General features: G+C 40.8%; 1 protein-coding gene and 1 long non-coding RNA gene across 2 annotated transcripts; one reads left to right on the forward strand and one right to left on the reverse strand.

The window, feature by feature from the left end:
• Positions 1-4,959: 4,959 nt before the first annotated feature.
• Positions 4,960-17,956, reverse strand: gng13b (guanine nucleotide binding protein (G protein), gamma 13b). The gene is made up of 3 exons (XM_003446420.5): positions 17,464-17,956; positions 7,445-7,571; positions 4,960-5,613 (listed from the first exon to the last, which is right to left on the reverse strand). The coding sequence occupies exons 2-3, from the start codon at positions 7,540-7,542 to the stop codon at positions 5,508-5,510; spliced, it is 204 nt and encodes a 67-aa protein (XP_003446468.1). The 5' UTR covers positions 7,543-7,571; positions 17,464-17,956; the 3' UTR covers positions 4,960-5,507.
• On the forward strand, positions 5,539-9,825 carry LOC112846752 (uncharacterized). Its single transcript, XR_003219873.1, has 3 exons — positions 5,539-5,661; positions 8,658-8,674; positions 8,848-9,825. It is a non-coding gene; the product is annotated as an uncharacterized LOC112846752 (long non-coding RNA).
• Positions 17,957-22,967: the final 5,011 nt, after the last annotated feature.

A 22,967-nucleotide genomic window follows, 5' to 3' on the forward strand; every position in this document is an offset into this window, starting at 1 on the left:
AATTTACACTTTGCACCACAAGACTAACTCACGTAACTAAAAAGTATACAATACAAAATATTTTGAGGTGCACTCATAGTGAGAAACAATAAAAATGTACACACACACACACACACACACACACACACACGCACACTGACACCAAAGCCCAGACTGGATGCTTCTGGTCTTTGAAATGCAGGTGCAGGTGTGCTTTTATTCACATACCTGGTTTGGTGAAGTCAAAGTCAGCCACTCAGGCCCACAGCGGTAACAGAAAAGAAAGGTCAATAGTGTCATTACATTTTTCAAAATAGATTATTTTAATACGATGCAGGTCTTGAAAAATAAGGTTTAAGTGCTGTATCACCGGCTTTGATTGGCAGATGATCAGGTGCGATAATCTGAGCAGAAAAAAAGAACAAAAACAAAACATGATGTGATTGTTGTAAAGTGGATCCAAACAGCATTTGGAGGGGGTCTTAAACACAGCTGTAATGAGATTTTTACAGCCACACAGACAGCTCAGACCTGATTATCCGCTGCCAGTTTGACTGAAGGCTTCTGTGCAGCCAAACCACGAAGCAAGGCTGCATCACCAACGTAGTTGCTGACGGTCGTGTCATTACTATGGCGCTGTTTGCATCAGTCAGGGTTTCCACCCCGCTCTTTGAACTAAAATGCACATTTTTGTTAGGTTATTAAAAAAAATACAGTTTTAAAATGTATCTGCCACTACATTACATGCTGCACATGCACATGCTTCCATGAAGCAGACCAGAGTATTATCCTTCTCTCTGTGTGGACAGTCAACCCTACTTTGGACTGCCCAGTCAGTCCAGGAAAAGAGAGCTGCTACTAAAAGGCCCTTTAGTGCATCTGCATTCAAACCCGATGTATACTGCACCTGATCCAGACCCGATTATGACAGTAAATGGAGGTGCAACCTTGGCATGGAGTACCAAACTGCACAAAGAAAGGCCCCAGCCGGAGGAGGGACTACCTGTAGACTGTCAAATAATTACATAATTATTCAGTGTGATAAAATGCTCATTTTGGCCAATATCCCGTTGTTTTGTTTCTTTGGTAGTGGCAGATCTGTATTACTATCATTTGTAGTCAGTGAGGAAGCTGAATTATGTAATTAGTCAGTATTTGCAAAATGTATGAATATATCAACCAGCAAATTTTATACTAGTACACTTTATATCCTTTGCTACTGTATTTATCTACCCACGCTTGTTGTAGAGGATACCACCTACAGCAGTCATTGAAAACAGCACAAAATCAGCCAGTCCTGGTGTGGATTCATTTTACTCACACACATAAACAGAAAATACACAAAAACCAGCCAGGACACCCAAGCTGTCTAAAAATCTTCTACTTTATTCGATAAGATAAATGTTTTTGTAAAACATTCAATAAAAAAATGATCTACAATTTATTGCTCGTTGTCATCTTTACACTAAGAATTTTGATCTGATGCATAATATCTTTTTTCCAAACCACTCTCACGAGGAATATGTTGCTAGATATTTAGACAAGGTTTTATGTTGTCATTATAGTAGTTATACATACATACATACCCACGTTCAGAGTATATTAAAAAAAAACAAGTAAAGTTACAGTAGCTAGACAGAAAAAAACAGACGAGGGACAGGCAGACTCAGGAGTCCTCTCATGTACGTGTTACTTTAGCCTGCGGTGGCCAGCATTTGTTGCTTTCCCAGAGTTAGTGTTAAACCTTTAGAGCAATTTCGGGGGGATCAGTAAATATTAGATTTAATATTAGACTCTTTTATGTGCTCACAGAAAGTAAGACGATCATGTTTAATAGCTCTTTATGGGTAACACATTTGTTCAAATGGAGTTTTTAATGTCAGAAAAATAAAATACTGCACATCCATCCAATCACGGAGCAGTGTTTGGGGGAAGAAAACACAAAAAGAAGAGATTCATGAGGATGACCTGAGGCTCCGCTGTCCCGAGTCCTTTAGAGAATCCCACATCCTTGCCGCGCCTCCCCTCACACACATCCTCACTAAGCAGTGTTCGTGTGTATTTTGTTGCTCTGCTCCTCCTCAGGCCTGCCTGCATGTGTGTGTCTGTGTGTGTCTGTGTGATGCAGCTGTGCGTGTGTGCTTTACAGTACACATGGGAGCCTAAAGTCCAAATTTCTTTTGTAAAACATGGACGCACAAACACACAGTTACAGTCGCATGCACGCGCAACCGCCGCCTGTTCTGCGGTCGGCGGCGATGTCTGGACGTCATGCCAACATATTTACATTCTCGTTTTAAGGAAACTGTGTACAAGGCAGTAGTAGATGGTGATCCGGCAAGGTGAAGAAGTCGTTTTTGGTCGTTTTTGTGATATATTTTCTTTTAATCTTGCGGGGGGGAGGGGATTGAGGAAGAGGGAGCGGAGACGCAGGAAACGAGAAAAAAAAGAAACGTGAAGAAGAAGAAATGTTGTCAATAAATAAATAAATAAGTTAATAAGTTAAACTGGTCTGTCTGTACATGTGTCAAGAGAGACAATATGTGCATATAGGTTTCTGTGTTGGTCGTCATGTCTGTATTTGTGTGTGCGTGTGCTTATGTGTAGCCTTTAGGGGCTGTAGCTACGGAGGAGAAGGAACTCAAACCCCTCCAGAGACCCAGAGTTTCATTCTGCTCTGACAGCACAAACAGAGCTGCTATGACACTCAACAACAACACTGTGTGCAGGACTAGATGGGATAACCATGCTTTATGAGCTATTTTGAAACTACATATGAAAACCTGCAGGAGTCACACTGAGAGGAGAGCTGTGAAAGCTTCTTGGGTCCATGCAAGTTGTTTATCGCACGTAAAGGCTGGAGTTTCGGTCACTGGCTGTAAATTTAGTCTGTGGGAGATATTTTGTGAACGTTTCATGTGTTATGTTACGTTATGAATTAAGGTGGTCCAGGAGACTGTTGAGAAGGGAACCCGTCCGCCGACTTTCAAAGCTTGCAAGTACACCAGTTTCACACTTCTCCCTGATTTTTTCTTTCTTTCCATTCTTCTGTTACTTTTGTCACTTTTTTAGCGCGAGAGCTTAACCAAGCTGAACACTGTGAATGCCTTAGAGAAAAGACTGTCAGGAAGTGTGCGCCATTATACAGATTTCACCCTGCACTCGAGTGTGGCAGTTCTGAACCTCTATGGACATTATGCACAGAGTCACAGAGACCATGTAAATTGTTTCCACATTTAAATAATTTAAATGAGTCTGTTTTGTCTGTAAAACTGTAACTGTTTGTCTATTACACTTGTAGATATAGAATTAGCTTTTTAATGACTTGTGTGCCCCATGAGAACCTATAAAGACTTGCAGTTTCTAGTAGGACAAGATATCGGTCATGGCCTGCTCCGTAATCGTATAATGGACTACAACTGCCCCCAGGCTAAAGCTTTGAATATGGAGAAAAATACAAAGAAAGATACACTGAACCATACCAGCTGCCCACACAGGCAGCATAACAGAATGCTTTCTACCTGTGATATATACTTTGCAGCCCAAAGCACATTTTTACATCTTTTTCCCTGTTTTTTTTAACACGTAACTACTATAAGCTCTGTAAGCTACACCGACCGTGCAGACGAATGCAAACGTGCTGCTGAAGCTATTCCTCCTATAGTCATTCATGCATCGTTGATGGATTGGATAGCTATTAGATACTGAAAAAGCTAAATGAACATGCACTTGAGATGAAGTGAAACGTGTCTGTGCAGACTACTTTGATAAGTAGTGCGTGGAGATGTTTCATCTGTATCTTTCCTTTAGAAAAATTAAGGACTAATTGTCTTTGCTCTGCCATTTTCAGTAATCCGGTCTTTAAGTGATGACGTGATGAATCCTGCTTCTGGGCCCAAACTACCCTGCGTTTAATAATCTTGTTTGTATCCTGTTGTATTTAATCTCAACAAGCCCCTAAAAACAGGCAGTGATCACTGTCGGCCTCTCTCGGTTTTTATTACCGCTAATCATTTTAAAGCTTAGTTTTTAAAACCTTACGATGTAACTACAGCCCAGCCCATGCAGCAGTATATTAATGACTAACCTCATATTGTGGATGGATTATCTCAGTTGTTCTCCTGACTGAAGCTTGGTCCGTTTACAGCATCCTGCCATGCGATTGCATTTGTCCCTAGCCATCGGGAACCCTCATGTTAACTTTTATTGAGTGAAGCTAGCATTCATCCTCCAGCTTCACTGTTTATATTATGCTAACATAGCTGTGTCGCTAGCTATCACGTAGTACATCGTTATATACCAGCTAGCCAAACTTCAGTAACCCTAAAAAACGTCACTGCTGTTTAGTTTTCTGTCTTCATTTATGTCGGAAGTGATAGCAAAGCTGTACGTCTTAATTTGTTTCAGAAATCCCTCAGTCAGAACATGCTATATTATATTTAGATTGAAACTAGCAAGCTAACGCCCTGCTAACTTCTAACTCCATTAAATTTCATAAATTCTATTTTCATGGATGCCTGGATGTTAAACTTAATTGTTACACCTGGTAGAGCAGCCACACTGATCATTTTATTACAGATGAAAGAATTTAGACAGTTTTTAACTCTCAGTGATCGTTTGACTTAGGGACCTGCAGCGGAGTTTGGGCCCAGACACGGCTAATGACGTCATACTTAAAGACCAGATAAACAGGTACGGGATCGTCACTGTCACCCTGCACTACACTGGAGCAGAGCTGGAAGCGATTTACATGTAGCTTAGGAAAAGGAAGGCGCGCCACTATTGCTAATGGCGATGCTAATGGTCATGCTAATGGTGAATCTAGCTAAATGTGATGCTAATGGTGATCTGGCTAATGGAGACGTGGTACATATTAATATATTAGCTTGTATTTGGTTGAAAGGGGGTCAAAAGATGGTTCTCAAAAGAAAAAGAGATGTGTTTGCTTACAAATCACTATAGGTTCTTATCGGTTCTTAGTTCAGTTTTTTTTCATCAAAGACTTTATTAATTCAGTTTAAAGGGGTCTGACTCGTTATACTGTAATGGTGGTCATTTCCAGTATGGAACAAAATTCCCCCCAGCAGATCTACAGTCAGTCTGGCAGTGAGAACGTGACTCCATTACACATCTTTAACGCATTTAGTAAATTTAGGAAGAAAAAAAAACTGCAAAGGGAATAAGCTTGTGACTGGCAGCTGCATAAATAAAAGTTGTCATATATTCATATAAAGACACGTAGTACAAGTATCGATCACTTCTGTCGTATCATAAAAACGATGCATTGCCGTGGCAGGATTAAACTTGCAGTGTTAAGTGTGTGAATGTGCGTCTCTGTCAGTGTGTATTTCTGTGCCCTTGGGGTGTGTTTTTGGGGAAAGGGTTAGGTTTGCCAGCTGTTGTACATTCACGGTGAGAGGTTAGGTGGCGCTGTCCTGCCGGTGCATTCACAGGACGGGGCGGGTCAGCTTCAGGGGTCATCTGTAGGGCGTGTGTGTCGAAATTCAAGGGTCATTAAATGGTTAAATCTAAAGAAGGATGCATTTTCCTTTCTCCACCCAGGGGTTGTTCTTCATCAGCTCCGGGTTCAGGAAGGGATCCTCTGGGACACCATCCTCTATCCATTTTACCAAACTGTGTGGAGAGAAAAATAGAAAGAGCGGCATTTTTTAAATTCCTGAGGTATAGTCTTACCACAATCTGTCCTCTATCCGCTTTCCCATATAAGGCGAAAGGACAAGGACAAACTGAGCGACCATAAGTAACTAATTATATTGAATTTTGCAACTTTTGTTTGTGTACTTTAGTTCTAACGTACAACTCTGTTTCTTATTACGAGTGGACGCTTATGATTTTGAATTTGAAGCCAGCAGAATGTCTTAAAATAAAATAAAAAAGGGAGCATTTTTTCTGCTGCCTTGCATGACCTCTCCTTTAGTGTCTGCAGTAGTTTAAAACACAAAATGTTGTCCCATTCATGCTGAACAGTTTGGGCCATACTTTTGAAATATGTGCAGAGGGAGGTCTTGCATTGTCTTAGTGAAATAGGCCAGACACTGTGTGGATGGCAGCATATGTTGCTCCAAAACTTTAATCCCATACTGTCACAGATGTCGGCATCAAATTCAAAATGAACACGTTAAACAAAAGCAGGTTCTCAGTTTCAGCATTTTGTCATATTCTCTTTTTGAATTTACATTTTATAACACACACATATATATATATATATATAATTGTTTATTCTTTTGCATCCTGTGAACAACACCATTAAGGAAATTACACACCAAGAGCATTGTGAAAAGGTGACACTAAATTCTAAACTTTTCACTTTTCTAACTATTCAGTACTTTATTATCGTGGTGAAATGACTAATATTGTATTTCCCAAATGTTCCTTGCATTTTGATAGCAGTTTTTATATTTCTACTTATGTATCAAACAATCCTAGCTCTATATATGATACTCCAAAAATGAAGGAACGCTCAATCAACACAATATAATACAAAATCAGTTAAACTTCAGGGACAAACACTGTGAATCGTTTTAACCTTCTCTGGTACAACTGACAACGACCATGGCTGCAGTGGAGAGGCAACAACAACAAGACGACCCTCAAAAAGGGAATGATTTTGGAGGTCCTGACTGAATTTGCTCCAGTTTTCCTTTTTGCATTTTCCAGAGAAAACCAGAGCATGCTCACACATGACACGCGTGACAGACGTAGAAGAGTCTGGAGACCACCTGAGTGGTGCAACTGATGCTGCCAAACAGTACCAAAGCCGATCTATAGCAGCTCACAGACCCCCTAAGACGCCATCATGGTCATCAGGAGCATGCCCAGATGTTGTTGACAGTGTATACAGGCATGCGGGGGGGCATACACAGTGCTGAGCCAAATTAAAGTAAAGTGTGTTGTGTTAGTCCCCGAAGGGAAATTACTCCTCTGCATTTAACCCATTCACCCAGTGAAGCAGTGGGCAGCCACCAGTGCAGCGCCCGGGGAGCAGTGTGTAGGGGCGGCACCTTGCTCAGGGGTACCTCAGGGTAGCCGTTCAGTGGGGTCGAACCCCCGACCTTCCGATCATGGGGCAGACACTCTACCTACTGAGCTATCCCCGCCCGCATGGAAGCAAGTACATGGCTTGACTTCTGAATGAGCCCCAGTTGCTGATGAGGGAACTTGAACTTGGTCTCAAAATGCTACACAAACTAGTGCTAATTTAAAATAATGTACTGAATTAATGAGTAACACTACACAACCAGAGATAGCAACAGCTAGTATGGCTCTATTTTCTCTCTCCAGCCTCTTCCTGTAAATGCAGTTACCAGTGTGTTCGGCGTATTTAGCTAAAACAAATATCTTCCCTTTTCAATCTGAGAGGCTCAGAGCGATTTATCTTTTTTTGTGCACAGTTGATTTCAGGGTCGTGAACTCTGCGCAGCACAGCAGTGGAGTAACTACTCACTCAGTCACTGTTTTGGAGGACTTCTCTCTTTTGAAGGCCAGCTGGTACTTGAGGCTCTCCACCTCCTTCTTCATCTGGGGCAGGTCCATCTCATCCATGGCTGCAGCTTGTTGTAGGGCTTTTCTGCCTGTACAAAGTGGGAGGAGGCCACAGTTATATTTATATAGAGCGCTGTCAAATAGCAGGCAGACACACTCAATGCATCTGTGCCCTGCAGCAAGAACACCACAAAGTGCATCTGATTTATGACTGCTGCTTAGTGATTCCACCTACAGGAGGGAGAATAGAGGCTGTTATGTTCATAGAGTACAACCAAGAGCTGCCAAAAATTTGACAGACTCTCTTAACTCTACAGGATACATTCAGTTGATTTCTTTTGTGTTTTTTGGGCTCCATGTTTCCACTTCCATGACTTTAATGAATAGTTTGATAATTTCATACTAAGGTCACAAAATGTTTCGCTTCTGTACTCAAAAATAGGAAAAGGACAACATGTATTTGTGCTCAATATAATCTTTCTCCTGTGCTATTGTGTGTACATGTTCAGTGCTGTCCCAACACAACACACCCACTGACACACCAACAGACACATGATATTGCACCATACTTACCACAATCAAATGTGTGAAATTTGGTTAGCAAGCGAGCAGAGTCTATACTACAAACAGCTAACATAAGTATTTGAAATTGGGTAAGTTGTCCAAGTTGTTAGCTCTAACAAAAGCTGGAAAAGCTAACATTAATGTACAAATTGTACAAAAAGTAACTTAAAAATTGTGGATAAGCTGATAAAATAGTAACTAAATGTAATTGATATATAGCTTTAATAGGTAATACCAATGAATAAACAGATACATTTCTAGCTAAACCTGAAGAATAATTGGTTACATTTGAAAATTCAGAAACCTAAAAATGTTAGAGTTAGCTAAACGTTAGCTAGCTTTTAGCTAAAAGTTAGCTAAAAGTTAAAGCTAAAGTTAGATCTGTGGTTTCAATGCAAACTTGAAAACAGCAGCCTAAAAAATAACAGCTCAGTTTTATATTACATGTCCATATAAGCAAACATTTATAGAAAATGTTTGTCTTCAGCAGTATTTATATAGGTGGTGCTGATGAACCACCAAACAAGGATGTTGAGGTAACATGTTTGGGAAACAATATTTCCTATTTATTAATTGATTGATTGATTTTTTTCTCTGTTATCCCCCAGCAGCCACCCCCAAGGATTTGGTGAGTATTGAAAGAAATCTGTAAGCACCTAATACCAAAGCTTATCATCCATATCCACTGCCATAGTCATGTATGGGACATCTAAAGTACTGAAAGGCATAACTGAATTTTACGGTTCCTGATAGCTGTTGTCATCATGTTTGGGAACTGTCCTACTCTTTTCGTCCGCGCAGGTTTCAAGCATCAGTGCAGCTATCAGTCGGATCGATCTTCTTCCCAAAGATCTTGTAATAAGTTCCTAAAACTATATGCAATTAGAAAATCTGATCCGTCCATCCGACATAGTGGGATCAGCACTTCTTTTACACAACCTGTAGAGACTAATGCATCAGTAATATGCACTGCAGGTCATATCCATTTCATCCATGGAAGTAAGAAATGCAATTAGCTAAAGCCAGAATCACTCCTATGGAGACAAAAAACAGCAGCGTATTTTATTGTGAGATAAGAGATAACTAATTACAGGTCATGTCTTTTTGCCCCCTGCTGGCCATTTGAAAGAATGCAGATTTAAGCCACTTCTTACTGGCTTTACTTTCAAACTCGGAAGCTAATCTTTTACGTACAATAATCTTACAGATGACTTTTTCTGCAATAATCTTGTAATAGAATGAGTTATTTTTATTGGTAATGTTGCTCCGTTATTGTAGGGTCTTTACCTTATAATATAAAACATTGTGAGGTCATTGTTGTGATTTGTTTCTATTAAATAAAACTGAACTGAATTGAATCATTAATCCCGCTTAAAAAATGCTGATCTGTTCCTGTTAAACAGTATATTCAGGTCCTCACATAACCCACTGAGGTACTCATTACAAACAATGTATACCTATATCTGCACCTGTACGTATCATCTGATTTACAATTAATAAACAATGCAACATTAATATCAGTTACAGGATCTCTCAGCGGCCAACTCTGTGCAAAAGTGGAGTATTTTTTCTCTTCAGCAGTGTCTTTTTTGGTCCGTTCCTCCCTCCTGCTCTCTCTTGCTCCCCTCCCACGCTTTGTGTCCACTCCACTCTCTCAGTAATACGCAGCCCCTCTTGTATTGTGCTTGTGTTTGTGTACCCCTGTGCGTGCTTTTATGAGTCATGTGAGGATTCGGGTGAGATGAGTGCTTGTCTAGTCTGCACTCAGAATTGATCTTGTTGAGATCCTTCAGAATAGAAACAGCTATGGTATTTTTAAAGGGGCACTGAATAATGGTTGATACTACGCAGTTGTCCTTTATGACAGTTTAGTGAGTGAGGGGGCATATTCAGGGAGGAAACAGCGCCCCGAATCTGACAACTACTTCATGGTCTGGATCCAAAAGAAGCATCCAGTCAGTTGTCCAGCAAAGCCTGCCATTTGTTATATGCTATATACACCACTAAACTATCTTTTGAGAGACAGTTATGAACTTAAGATGTCATTGGTTTCTCCTCGTGTGTGTAGCTTGTTGCTATTGCTTTGGCCTCTAGCAGAGGTCTGCTGCAGTCCATAGTTTTGCCAGCTTCCCTGCAAACACTACTCACCAAACTGCAGCGAAACTTGAGGAAGTCCAACAAGTCAGCATCTTTCATGCTAACTACGGGGAACCACATCTCCTGGTGACCAACACAATCACAAGGAAGTTTTTGGTGCAGCATGATTTTGTGACCAATTTCACCCAGCAACAGCCGGCAGCCTCCAGCATCCACTCACCAGCTGGCCAGGGAATGTACATTTTTCCCAGCAACCATAAGTATCATCCCATTCCATATGATCCTCCGACTTTGTATGAAAAGAACACAGCACTTCTGCGTTTGCTTCATTTTTTTTACACCAGAGAGCTACGTTCTTCTTTTATACCACCTATGGCTGCTGCTAGGCTAGCTTCAAATGTATCGCTCTGACATGTATTTCCCTAAATGTCAAATTATTCATAACAGTAGTTAACACTGGAGTGAGATATGCACCATCTTGACACTTTGGCGCATTACAGTAAATGTGTTAGTACAAGAGACGATTGATACTATCAGGACAGTAATATTGAGCAACACAAAGCCATAGCTGGTTTTTAATGATTTTTCCCTTCTGAAAATTGATATTCAGGACTCTGGAACAGAATGAATCAATCATCACGCTGAACATGTAAAAGCCTCAGGCGTCAATGTAAACCACCGGCTGATTTCGGCGACATTGTTTATTTATTTTTATCTTTAGCACGTCATTGCTATTCGAGAGGAAGGACGGGTAAAAAGGTTGTGGTTTTAAAAAAGAGGCTAGATTGAGAGAGACGGGGAGAGATGCACAATCGGTGAGTCGGTGAGGTGCACACGTGTGTCCTTTTGTGAGTATGAGGAAAACACCAGGTGCAATATTACACGACAATGTGTGTGTGTGTCTTACCAATATTAGACACACAGGACTAGAGCGATGGCTAGTTCCCGGCTGAGATCAGGTTTCAGCAGCATCCTCTAGAGACAACACTGGGATTGGATGCTTTCCTCCATCTAACTCTATCACTCACCATCTCCTTCATCCCTGTTTTCACTCTCTACCTGTTCTTCTTTTTCACATTTATTTGTCTGCTCCATCCTTCTCTCTCCACTACTCTCAGCCTCCTTCTCTTATTTCTTCTCTGGCAGCGTCTCTGTTTGACTCCTTTCTTTTTTATTTATTTGTTTTATTTTTGCCCCACTTATTGATTGCCTCCTTGTTTTTGTTTTTTTCACTTATTCTCTTCCCCGATCTATATTACTCCCGTCCTGGGAAAGCAGGTGCAGATTCCCTTTACTGCACAAGTCTTAAAATCATAATTGAATATTTGCTTTTGTTTGAACAAAATAACAGCGTCATTAAATTGTCAATTAAATACGATTGATGATGCCTGGTGGAAATGTTAACCAGTGATGTCGCTCATCACAGGTGTTTGAGTCTTAGCCTGGAATTAAATATAACATTTAGGTGGCTACAGTAGCAAAGTGTATCAAATATTTCACTGGAAACGTCAAACATCAACAAACGGAACAATATTCCCGACATGAAGAAAGTGAGTGGAGTTTGGAAAGCGTGGCGAACACAGACATCTGTCACTACAAGTCATTTCCTCCATCCTCCTCCTACCAACACCACCACTGCTGCTGCTGATGTGGATTTACTGCCTGCAGGTAATGCTGAGAGAGGGGGGGGGGCTGCTGTTTCGACCTGTTACGTTTACAAGAATCTGCCAAATTTAGAGATGCATGGCACAGTCAGCTTGCAGTTTTACTAATGAGACAGATTTCAAGCCATTAAACGAGTCCAGCAATTACATTAAAATACTATAAAAGGCGCCTGAAGCACCAGCAGTTTAAAGGTCGAGTTATGCAGTCAGCAGAGGTGAGACCTAGCAGACAGCTACAGCTCCCTGTGTTGGCACCAACAACCAACATGCCCTCACCTATAAACGCATAGAGAGAAACTAGCCATAGATCCCAAAACAAGTTTTTAAAGATGTAAACATGCTTTTTAGTGTTTTATTGTCATTTTAACATGGAAGTCTGTGAGGATTGACTCGTCATCGGAGTCAGCCTCAAGTGGCCATTAGAGGAACTGCAGTGTTTGGCACTTCCACGCTGACATGATCTTTCAGCTCTGCAGTTTGCCAAAGACGACTCAGTCATAATTATTTATGTTTATGTTTTATCATGCCGCTACATTTGTTGCTGTAATTATATTACTGAAGCTGATAGCAAAGGAAAACAATGGAAAAGCTCATCAGTGAATATTTTAATGTTACATTTGGTATTGTCATTTTGCAGTTTAAAAAAAAAGCGTATGATTTAAAAAAACCATTTATTTTCTTCAGAGTATTTTGGTTGCTACAAATAAGTAGATTATAAATGCGATTGGGTATAAGGGCTAATTTGGATGCTAATTCCCAACGTATCCTCGAAAAGTCATGCACTGACCCCCCCTCCCAAATACAGCCTTTTTTTTCTGGGAACAACAAGAATGCCAAAAATGAATTATACAATTATATTACCAGAAGTAATCAGAAAAATTCGTCTTTCACAAACAGTCATTGAATGAATCCAAAAATTAAACGTCGCCTGTCATGCCAGCTGTTTCTTTCTTTCTATCATACACCTTTTCCACTGTGCTGTCTCTCTCCATCTCCAATTACTTTGAATGGGACTGGATGAATAGCCAACTGTGTAAATATGTCTATGTTTATCTGGTAAAGCTCTGTTTTAGACAGCCTTTAAACGCCACACAGAGTAAATAATGGAAAGACTCCACCATTATGCTGCCATGTGGTTTACTGATATCTTACTCTCAGAAAAGATCAAGAACTCTGCTGCGTTCTCGCTCTCGTCCTTTTGCTGCTCTCTGATATCTGTTCCTAACTGTCTCAGCTAAAACAGTTAATCCGTCGCTCCTCACAGTAGTCGTCTCCGTCTTTGTTGTTCGGTCATGTCCAATTACAGCTGTTGTGGATAAAACCATCAATTATATCCCATTTACTCTAAACCAGCAGTCACGTGTAATGGTGCTTGTGATGTATATTAAAACATCAATAAATCACAGTCAAATTTATCGCGATCCCTTGATAATGTTACTCTAAACTAATCTTATAATCCCTCCTCTGTTTACTATCACAGGGAAGACCCCGGCTTCCTCATAGCTTCTATCGCCACACTTAAGAGGATGAGCACGTCGGAAGTCTTTCCCTCTCCATCACAGCACCATCTACTAGCTTCATGTTCACACAGGATATCATAAGGGAGTGTACTGGATGTACAGTGCTCTTTTTGTCACAGAACCAAACAGGCACTCCACAGCCAAAGCTCACAGCACTGTTGATATTGTCAGTTAGTTGACAAAGTCTGATGTGTTTTTTTTTTAGCTCATCCTGTAGTTCTGCTGGGTTCATCGAGCCGTGACAGCCTGCATGAACCGGGCAACACGCAGTAAAGCATGAAGCGGTCAGGATGAGAGTCAGAACAGTTCACCTTCACGTTTGGAGCAAGTTACTGTACCAACCAAGGGCATTAGAGTGTCATGGGGACTCGTTCGCAGTTTTCTCAGATATTACAAGCTACCTGAAAATGATGGAAACGACCTTGTTGTAATCAAGGAAAGTGGGAATGTGAGAAAATTCCCTACGGAGTCGAGCATGTTAAAATACTTGCTCAGCACTTAACTTGGCTGTAACCCTTAGCATCCTTAGAGTCGAGAGAGCGTGCTGCTTTTTATGAATGTGGAACGATCCTGAGTGTAGGTGGATCATTTGCACAAGGATCATGCAAGAAAACCGCACACTTCCCAGGAGGGGAATGTAGGCAATGTAGTTGCTGGAAACACATCTTTGTTACCTCGAAATGAAGTCAGATAAGTAAAATAAACTACCGTATTTTTCGGACCGTAAGGTGCACCGGATTATAAAGCGCATTAAGCAAATCAAAACAGTCAGATTAGTCAAACTTTACTCAACTCATTCTTCTTGCTTCCTCCACTTCCGTAACATTGAGTCATTAATGTTGAATTCTCTGGCAGCTGCTCTATTCCCATGTTGTTGCAGTATATTAATGACTAACCTGGTATTGTGGATGGATTATCTCAGTTGTTCTCCTGACTGAAGTTTAGTCTGTTTACAGCATCCTGCCATGCGATTGCATTTGTCCCTAACCATCAGGAACCCTCACGTTAACTTTTATCGAGTGGAAAAAAGTTAGCGTTCATCCTCCAGCTTTACTGTGTTTATGTTATGCTAACATAGCTGTGTCGCTAGCGATCACGTAGCACATCGTTATATACCAGCTAGCACAACTTTAGTAACCCTACAAACGTCACTGCTGTTTAGTTTTCTGTCTTCATTTATGTTGGAAGTGATGGCAGAGCTGTATGTTTTAATTTGTTTCAGAAATCTCTCAGTCAGAACATGCTATATCATGTTTAGGTGGAAACTAGCGAGCTAACTTCCTGCTAACTTCTAACTCCGTTAAATGTAATAAATTCTGTTTTCATGGATGCCTGGATGTTAAACTTAATAGTTACACCCGGTAAAGCAGCAACGCTGATCATTTTATTAAAGATGAAAGAATTTAGACAGTTTTTAACTCTCAGTGATGCCGCAGTGTTTTGGACCCAGATTACTCTGCGAGGCTCTTGACTACGGTAGCCGTAATGCTCCGACAATTCATCAAGCGGTGCGGCTTCGTAGTTTACCAAAGTCGTACTAAAATATTTTTGACAGATTTTTGAGCGCCGTGTACCACATAAAATCGGTTCGAGGTCAGTAAGCACAACCAGAATTCATACATGAGCCGCGCCGGATTATAAGGGGCACAGTCGATTTTTAAGAAAATTAAAGGATTTCAAGTGCGCCTTATAGTGCAGAAAATAAGGTAGTTGGATGCGGTGGTCATTTTGTAGCTCTGGCGGTGTAAACTTTCTTTGTCGGTTTTAATAGACTTTGTTCATTTTACATCTCTTTAAAAGGATTCTGCCTCTTGGTGCTCTAAATATGAAAAATACTTTTCCAAAACTTGGCGTTCACATTCACTGTTACCCTCAAAAACATGTTTGATCTGGATGCAGCTCTGAAATATGACTTAGAAAAGAGAAACTAGGGTTACCCCTAATAGGTTTCCCGGGGGGGAAGAGTTGACCGGTTTTTAGAGATGACGGCTTTGCTCTTACCACACAGGTAGTTCAGAGCAGTAATATATGGTGTTTGGTCAAGGTGTGGCTGTCTTTGCAGAGCTCACTGCAGTGTATACAGAGCTGTAAGTTTAAACTGGGACACTTTGCTGTGAATGGAGGTCAGCTTTTTCTTAACAGTCTGCTCAAGTTTTATAAAAGATGAAGAACAAGTTAATTACATGTTCTTTATGAATAAAAAAAATCAACTATTTTTATGAACTGAATCTGTTTTCTGTATTTTGATAACTCGCAGTGACTCGAAAATGTAACATTTAGTCAGACTCTGGGCCTGCATCAAAAAGGCTGTCACATATCTGTGTATGCCTGAAGCTTTTAAAAAGATATATTTGGGTATGTGTGTGTGAAGGTTAAAGTGGGGTGGTTGTTTTAAGTGAGGGTATATAGGTCACGTAGTGATTTGGGTCAAAAGCATCCAGAGATTAACCTTTACCCCCCGTCTCCTCTGCTATCTCCTCCCTCACATATACTATATATATGTGTGTGTGTGTGTGTGTGTGTGTGAGGGAGAGAGTGGAGCAGGTTCTATTGTGAGGTGAGCTGCTGTTGAATGCTTAACTCGTGGTCTTTCTGACTGCTGTGATTATAGCTCAAGGTTAAATTAGAAAGCCAAGGATAAAAGTGTGAAAGTGTAAGAGTTAGTGGAGGTTAAGGCCAAAGCAAAAATAAATAAATAAATAATGACAGATAAGATAAGTAAGAGGCAGAGAGGCTGATGATTGGAAACAGAATGAGAGACTCCTCTTGCCTCTATAGCTACTGCATTGTAAATAGAAGCTAAAAATAGAAAGGAACAGGCAGAGCTCTTCTGACCAGCTGAGAGTGGCGAGTAAGAAAGAAAGAAGAGGCTCCTTGTAGTTAAACTGAGAATGAGATGCTGCTGAGGATAATAAATGCCAGCTTCTGACAGATGATGTTTGAGCTTTTACAACCAGCTAATCTCTTCAGCAGCACTTCAGTGAGCTCTGAAGTGGCTGGGATCAGTCCAGATGTTATCACACTAGTGGGGCCCTGTCTGCATGAGGGAAACATCCAATCAATGGAATCTGATCAATGCAGGCATGAACTAGACTGGATGGAATTAATGTTTGCGTGCATGTTTTTGTTTGGGTGTATGCGTGTTCCCCACAGGGCCATGCATACGCTAGGGGTGGCGGTGCATGCCCCAGAACACAAGACAACGGCAAAGAGATGCAAAGCATACACCTATACACCAAAGACGACAGGAGTGAGAGCACCAACAGCTATAAGTAGAGATAAAACGTGTAGAAAGAGATAAAAAGCAATCGCAAAGAGATCGAAAACAACACAGATGTAAAATCTATAGTAAATTTGTTTTAAGACAATCTCTTTGTGACAGAAATTGAAAACTGCAAAAATCAGCTGGAAAGAAATGAACCACAGAGAGACACAAACAGCTGTAAGTAGAGAAAACCATGGCAAAGAGAGGTAAATGAGATGCAGACGTACCACAGAGACACACATTACATACCACAATGAAGAGGCTTGGTATTAATGAACTACAAAGCACTCAGCCATAAAACAGTAAAATAAATAAATAAATAAAAAAGAGAGAGGATCTTCTCAGTCTGGGGGTTGTGTAGCTTATATATCTTGATCCAGGGGCCCACTTTCTCATAACCAGACGGTTTTAGGTAATTTTAAGTTTACTATCCTTTTATTACTAAAGAAAAAGTGTAAAAATTAATATCTTCACAACTCTTCACTCCCTCCCTAAAAATGTCGTCCCGAGCATCATCTATCCCCAGAACAGGGTCAAAAGAGGCCAGGGAGAGAAAAGGAAGGAGGAGGAGGAAGAGAAAGTGCAGAGGACAAATATAAGTTTTATGTAACATTCGTGGGTTCTGTATAGCCTGTGTGGTTGCAGTTTGTGAAGTACGCATGAAAAAAACCCCAGCCTATGACACAGATACATAAGGAGTGCACTTATTGTCTTGCCTAGATTAAAATAAAATCTACAGTTTCATTTAGGGGTCAGTTTGACCTCCATGTTTTATGCGAATAGGCGAGCCTGTAATATTAATAAAGGCCCCGCTGTGTTGGCAGAGCAGCCACAGAAGATAGTGTACCGTGGCATAATGTGGCTCTCCTACCTCACTGATGCGCTGGCGGAGGCTGTTGCTCTTTCCAAGTCTGACCGGTGCAGTTAAACTGGAGGAGAGGGCAGAGAAGACAGCTGGCCTGACTCACGGAGACTGATTTTCCCCCCCTCTGCTAGAAAACAAATAGCGCACTTAATGTCCGTAGACTTAGTTTATCTCGGGGAGGCGGTGCGGACTCTCGGTATCCGCTGGAAAAGATCAGGGATAAAATCCGCAGTCTCCAGAGTAAAAGACGCGATGACGACCAGTCTGAAGCTGTCTGGAGTGCTGGAGGAGTCTCGTTGTTCGCCGGTAGTCCGGTTTGTTGCTGCAGCAGCTGAACCTGCACGAGAATGAGGCGGGGAAATGACAAGTTAACGATCCGGTCCCGTGCGCGCTCCGTCGTTCTCTGCCCGCTTCTCTGCTGGGATCCTCCTATATGAGCGTCAGTGCGCGCGCGCGCGCGTGTGTGAGTGTAGGAGCGAGAGGAAGAGTGTGTTCCCCCAGGATGCGTATGGAGAGTTGATAAGGCGAGGAAGGGGGTGGGGGTGTATAAGCGCAGGTACAGTCAAGTAAGGGAAGACTTCTGTGCGTGCATGTGTGTGTGTGTGTGTGTGTGTGTGTGTGTGCGTGTGTGTGTGTGTGTGTGTGTGTGCGTGCATGTGTGTGTGTGCGTGCATGTGTGTGTGTGAGGACTCTTTTTGCCCCCATTGCCAGATCCTGGATTTCTGCCCTAATATGGCCACTTATAGCTTCATCGGCACAGCAGGAGAAAGATTTAGGTTTCCAGTCAAGAAAAAAGAAACATGTTTGAGAATGCTTTATCCTCCTGAGACCCAGTAATTCATTTTTGTGCACTGTAGTACACATTTAGTTTTTGCTTGTACCTCTCATACTCTGCTTGCCACTCTTCTAAGTCCTGATTTTTCTTAGAGAGGACAACAGTACCTTTAAAATGATATCACATGTGTGGGGGTGTGGCCTTGCCAATTGTCTTTTTCCTACCTTTTCAAAATGGCTGGCATGCCCACAAGCACATTTTATTGAAGAAAGAAAGGTAAGCATGATATTTACATTTAAAATATTTTTTAAAATCAGATTTTGATTAATTTTCAAAAATAAACATCTAGTAAGTAATTTGAGGGGTTTTTAAGAATTAAGCTTATTTAGTTTCACAGAGGAAATGACTAATTTATTAATGTGTACTCTAGTGCACGTCGGGACTTTGTACTTATATTTATTTCACTTTTTCCTAATAGACAACTCTTTGACAAAGGCAGAGAGAATTCTTAACAGATTCATTGAGGGAGACTCAAACATAGATTTTTCAGAAGATGAGAGTCATGTGAGCCAGATAGGAGAGGGTGAGAACCCAGGAGGAGCCACACGAAGATTAACAAGATGCAGTGGCAGATGTAATAGAGAAAGACACAGGGCCACCTGAAATCTGTCATCCTATCTGGTCCAAAACGAACATGTAGGAGAATCTGGAATTTGATTTTGAGTTAAAAATAAAATATGGGTAAAATGCAGAAGTGTTTTCCAGTAAAGTAAAAAAAAACAAGAGTCGCAATTATAGCTGAATCCATGACACCTGATTGTTTCTACAAGATCACGTCTTTGCTGAAAGTTGTCAATGATCTCAATGTGCGAAAAGAACTCACAGAATCTGGAGTTCAAGCTCCTCTTGGCTAAGAAACCAGGGACAAACGTGTGAACAAGACCTGAATAATACCAGTAATGAAGAGTTCTCTCCAAAAATCAAGAAAAGGAAGCCCCAACCAGATGAGAGTGTAACAAAATATGGTTCACTCCACTTGCCTGAAATGGTTAACAGTCCAAGGCATTTCAGTTGTGGAATGGTTGGGTGCAACAGTAAAACATGTGTGAGATGTGCCAAATGTTCCTTTGTGTCCCCAAATAAAAAAAATCACAGTACTTCCTCAGATATCATAAATGAATTGACTTTTGTGAAATAGAAAGCCCAGTGCAATCACTTGTTCCTGAACCAATGGCTTACAGCTAGTGAAGTGTCAGTGACTTCTAAGTTGACCCATGATCTACATTTTTATGATATTGTTATATAAAGAAGTTTTAATATCCTGCTTACAAAAATTTAAGTGGAGCATGTAATTTTCTTAAATAGCTCTTGAATTTTGTTAGTTTCACATTCGTGATCAACGAACTCCCCTTGTGCACTGAAGTACACATGTTGTAAAATTTAAATAAAATTAGTTTAAAACAATTTTGTTTTTGTAATGTGTTTTTTACCATCCCAACACTTGATTTATCTGAAAAAAATTAAAATCAAAATACTTTTTTCCCCCTGGGTCTCAGGAGGATATGTCACTTTTAAGAAACCCTCTAAGACAACAGAAGAATTGGTTTGATCACACAGTTTGTTTCAGCAGCTAAAGGGACAGATTTGTTATTTTACTGCCAACCAGTCTGTATAACTCTTGAGTTACACCTTTGATTTAACCTTTAAGCACGTGACAGAAGACACACTGAGTTTCGATTTATTGCTAAAGATGGATGTGGCTTACTGGTCCTTCTATCGGCCAGAACTCTGGTTGAAGAAAGAAGTGTTGTACAGCGATGCAGTATGGTCGTGCAAAGGTTGACTACTAGCTGAATTTAGAGTTCAAATGGAAGTACTGACAATCGTTAAAATGCTGTGCAGAGATCTTTCGCTCTGTTTTGGTCTGCTGACCACTTCGTTCCTGACTGGCTTTTCTAAAATCGCCTACGGTGGCGATAGTGTTTCTTCTTTGCTGGTTTTCTGTGGTTGGCTAGCTTGTATGCTCTCCACACATGTCATGTCATGGTCCCCGGGTTTTAAGTTTTTGCAAGTTGATGTTTCTTTTCAGTTGTGGGAATGTTTTATGTTTACGTTTTGTTCCTTGCATCTTTAGCATATCTGGTTGGGTATGATCATTTGTATATTCCATTGTTTGTCAAGTCTTCATTTCTTGCTATTTTCAGTTACTGTTGAGTATATCTTGGTTAGTCCTTTATGTTTTATTTTAGTAGTCTAATGTCTCGTGTACGTAATATTTGGCTTTGCTTCCTCTGTCTAGTTTTCTTGATTTGTTGCAGCTGTGTTTCCTGGTGTTTCCTATCTCTGTAATTACCTTGTGTGTGTTTATAGCCCTTCTCTTCTTGTATGGTGCATTCCAGATGAGGTCGGAAGTTAGAATTTCCCAATTGGGTTTTTCATTTTCAACACCCGCTCGACGCAGTTTTTCAAAAGCCAGAGAAGTTCCACAAACCCCTAGTGAACAACCAAAGATGGCAGGCGGGAACATAAGCTGTAAACTGTAAAACTTTTAATCTGCCCGCTATTGTTGTGTATTTGGGACTCGCTAAATGAGCCATATGCACAGCACTGACCAGGTTCTACCCCCCTCCCAGTATTATGTTGACTTGCTAGCAATGCATGGATGACTCTACCTTGCTAAGTATTTTTGTTTTTCGATTTTACAGCTGAAACACACTAACTCAGGTGATGTCACTTCTGAATTCCAACATCTGAATTCCAAGGTAACTGGATCACAGCATATTGGGAGTGACGTCAACTGTCATCTCATAACGATTACCCCAGTTCTGTATTTCTTAATTCTAAGTTGTATTTGTATCTTCCTGTGACTTTGGGTTCTCAGGCAATGTCTCGTTTTTGATTTCCATCACACTTGACACAGTAGGGGAGTCTGGGTGTCTTGATATTTGTGGAAACAAGCTAAAACACTGAATTATCATGTCGATTAAAGTTTGTATTTTTCTCTTTCTCTTTTTCTGAATCAGTTGTTGAGTTTGCAAACATGTAGCTTTTCCCTCTTAGTTGGTTTCTTTTCACAGAGACAAAAATCCAAGTGGACTCCAAACGAAGCGGAGTACTGGTGAACATGGAGAATAGTAGTCGCTAGCTCTCTTTAGCTCATTTGATTACTGTGTTGACATCTGCAGAAACAAACTGCACCAAGGAGGAAAACGAACCAGAGTTTGAATTAAACAGATATGAGATATGATAGGCAGTAAACTGTGTATGAAGAATGGAATCAAAATCCTGCTCCAAGGCAATGATTGCTGCAAAAGTTCCACTTGCAGAAACTTGAGCTTCAAACCAACAAAAAACTAAAGCAGTAGATTTAAAAAAAAAATCTAATTATCATCTAGCCTTTGGATGGGAAAATAATGCACTGAAGTAATCCCTCCACATGTTTTCAGCCAAATAGTCTGCTCTGAAAATTTTAAAGTAAGACTTCAGTGACCAGTATCCCTTCTTGAGATTTTTACATGAGAGAGCACCGGCCTGTTATGTGAGACCTGACATTCACTTGTGGCTATCGGCACAGTAGTAGTAGTAGCAGCACAGTTCACCTGACAATTCTCCCAGGCTGTACTTTGTTCCTGCTATGACCACATCAAATGCCAGCAAACTGCTTTTAGCCATGTTGTGCCTGAACTAGTCATCTAAAATTCCAGTTTGCTCTGAATCAGCAGATGTAAGTAAACTGGCACCATCTGTCAGCGGATATCTTGTAACATGAGTCAGGACGCAGGACTCGGTTTTAAAGACTCTGACCAGAACAGTTTACACAGCGGACGATTGTTATCTGGACAAATCGAATAATAAAATGCAATCTGCAGATTACTGCACCCAAAATGCAGTGAAATGAGTGATTTTTGGGTGCAAATTCAGTAAGCACGTTCCAGTGCACAGTCTGGATATGTAAATTGTTACATGTGGTCTGCTAATACTAATCTTAAGCAAGCCAAGCTTCAGCTGACGGTCTACATGCAAAAGCAGGACTGGGAAATTTCTCTCTCAAATGACTCTCTCTGCGAAATCATGTTCTCCCCCCGCTTTAACCGACATACTTTGCAGCCTCCATTAAGACATGCGACGATCTCAGGGAGCGGCAATATCAGGATGCTGGCTAGATGGAATTAGTCCGCCTCACCTCTCAGAGTCACAGTCTGCCACGCTTTAAAGTGCTTATAAAAAAAATCTATTTCCATTGGACAAGAGATGATTTCCTGTACCTGCCACTACTGTGCTGCTGGAGCCAGAGTGCACACTGGGTGCAGAGGTGGTCGACCACTTTCACAGGAGGTGTGAAATAACTGGGAAATTGGCTCGCTCGCTGTCCTAGAAAGTCCTTAAAGAGTTTTTTTTTCCCTCTCTTGACACTATTGATTCCCAGAACCAGAAGACAGGAGGTCAGCTAAAGAGCTGGGCAGCTCAGATTTATCTTGCACTCCTAATATGTGAGCAGAGAGGACTATATGACATTCACTATGATTTCAATAACTCTGGTCTTTTCAGCACTCGGTTTGCTTTTATTAGTGCTCCTGAATTGAAAATTTAATGTTTTAATTCAAAATTTGTTGTTCAAATGCTTTTGAACGCCTACTTTTGTGGTTCAAATAAGAAAATATGGACAATTTGAAGATTTAATTGAGTGTGTGTGTACCAGCAATTTAGCTAAAGGTTTTTGGTGCAGCACTGCAGA

This window comes from Oreochromis niloticus, linkage group LG4, assembly GCF_001858045.2.
Source record: "Oreochromis niloticus isolate F11D_XX linkage group LG4, O_niloticus_UMD_NMBU, whole genome shotgun sequence".
NCBI lineage: Eukaryota > Metazoa > Chordata > Actinopteri > Cichliformes > Cichlidae > Oreochromis > Oreochromis niloticus.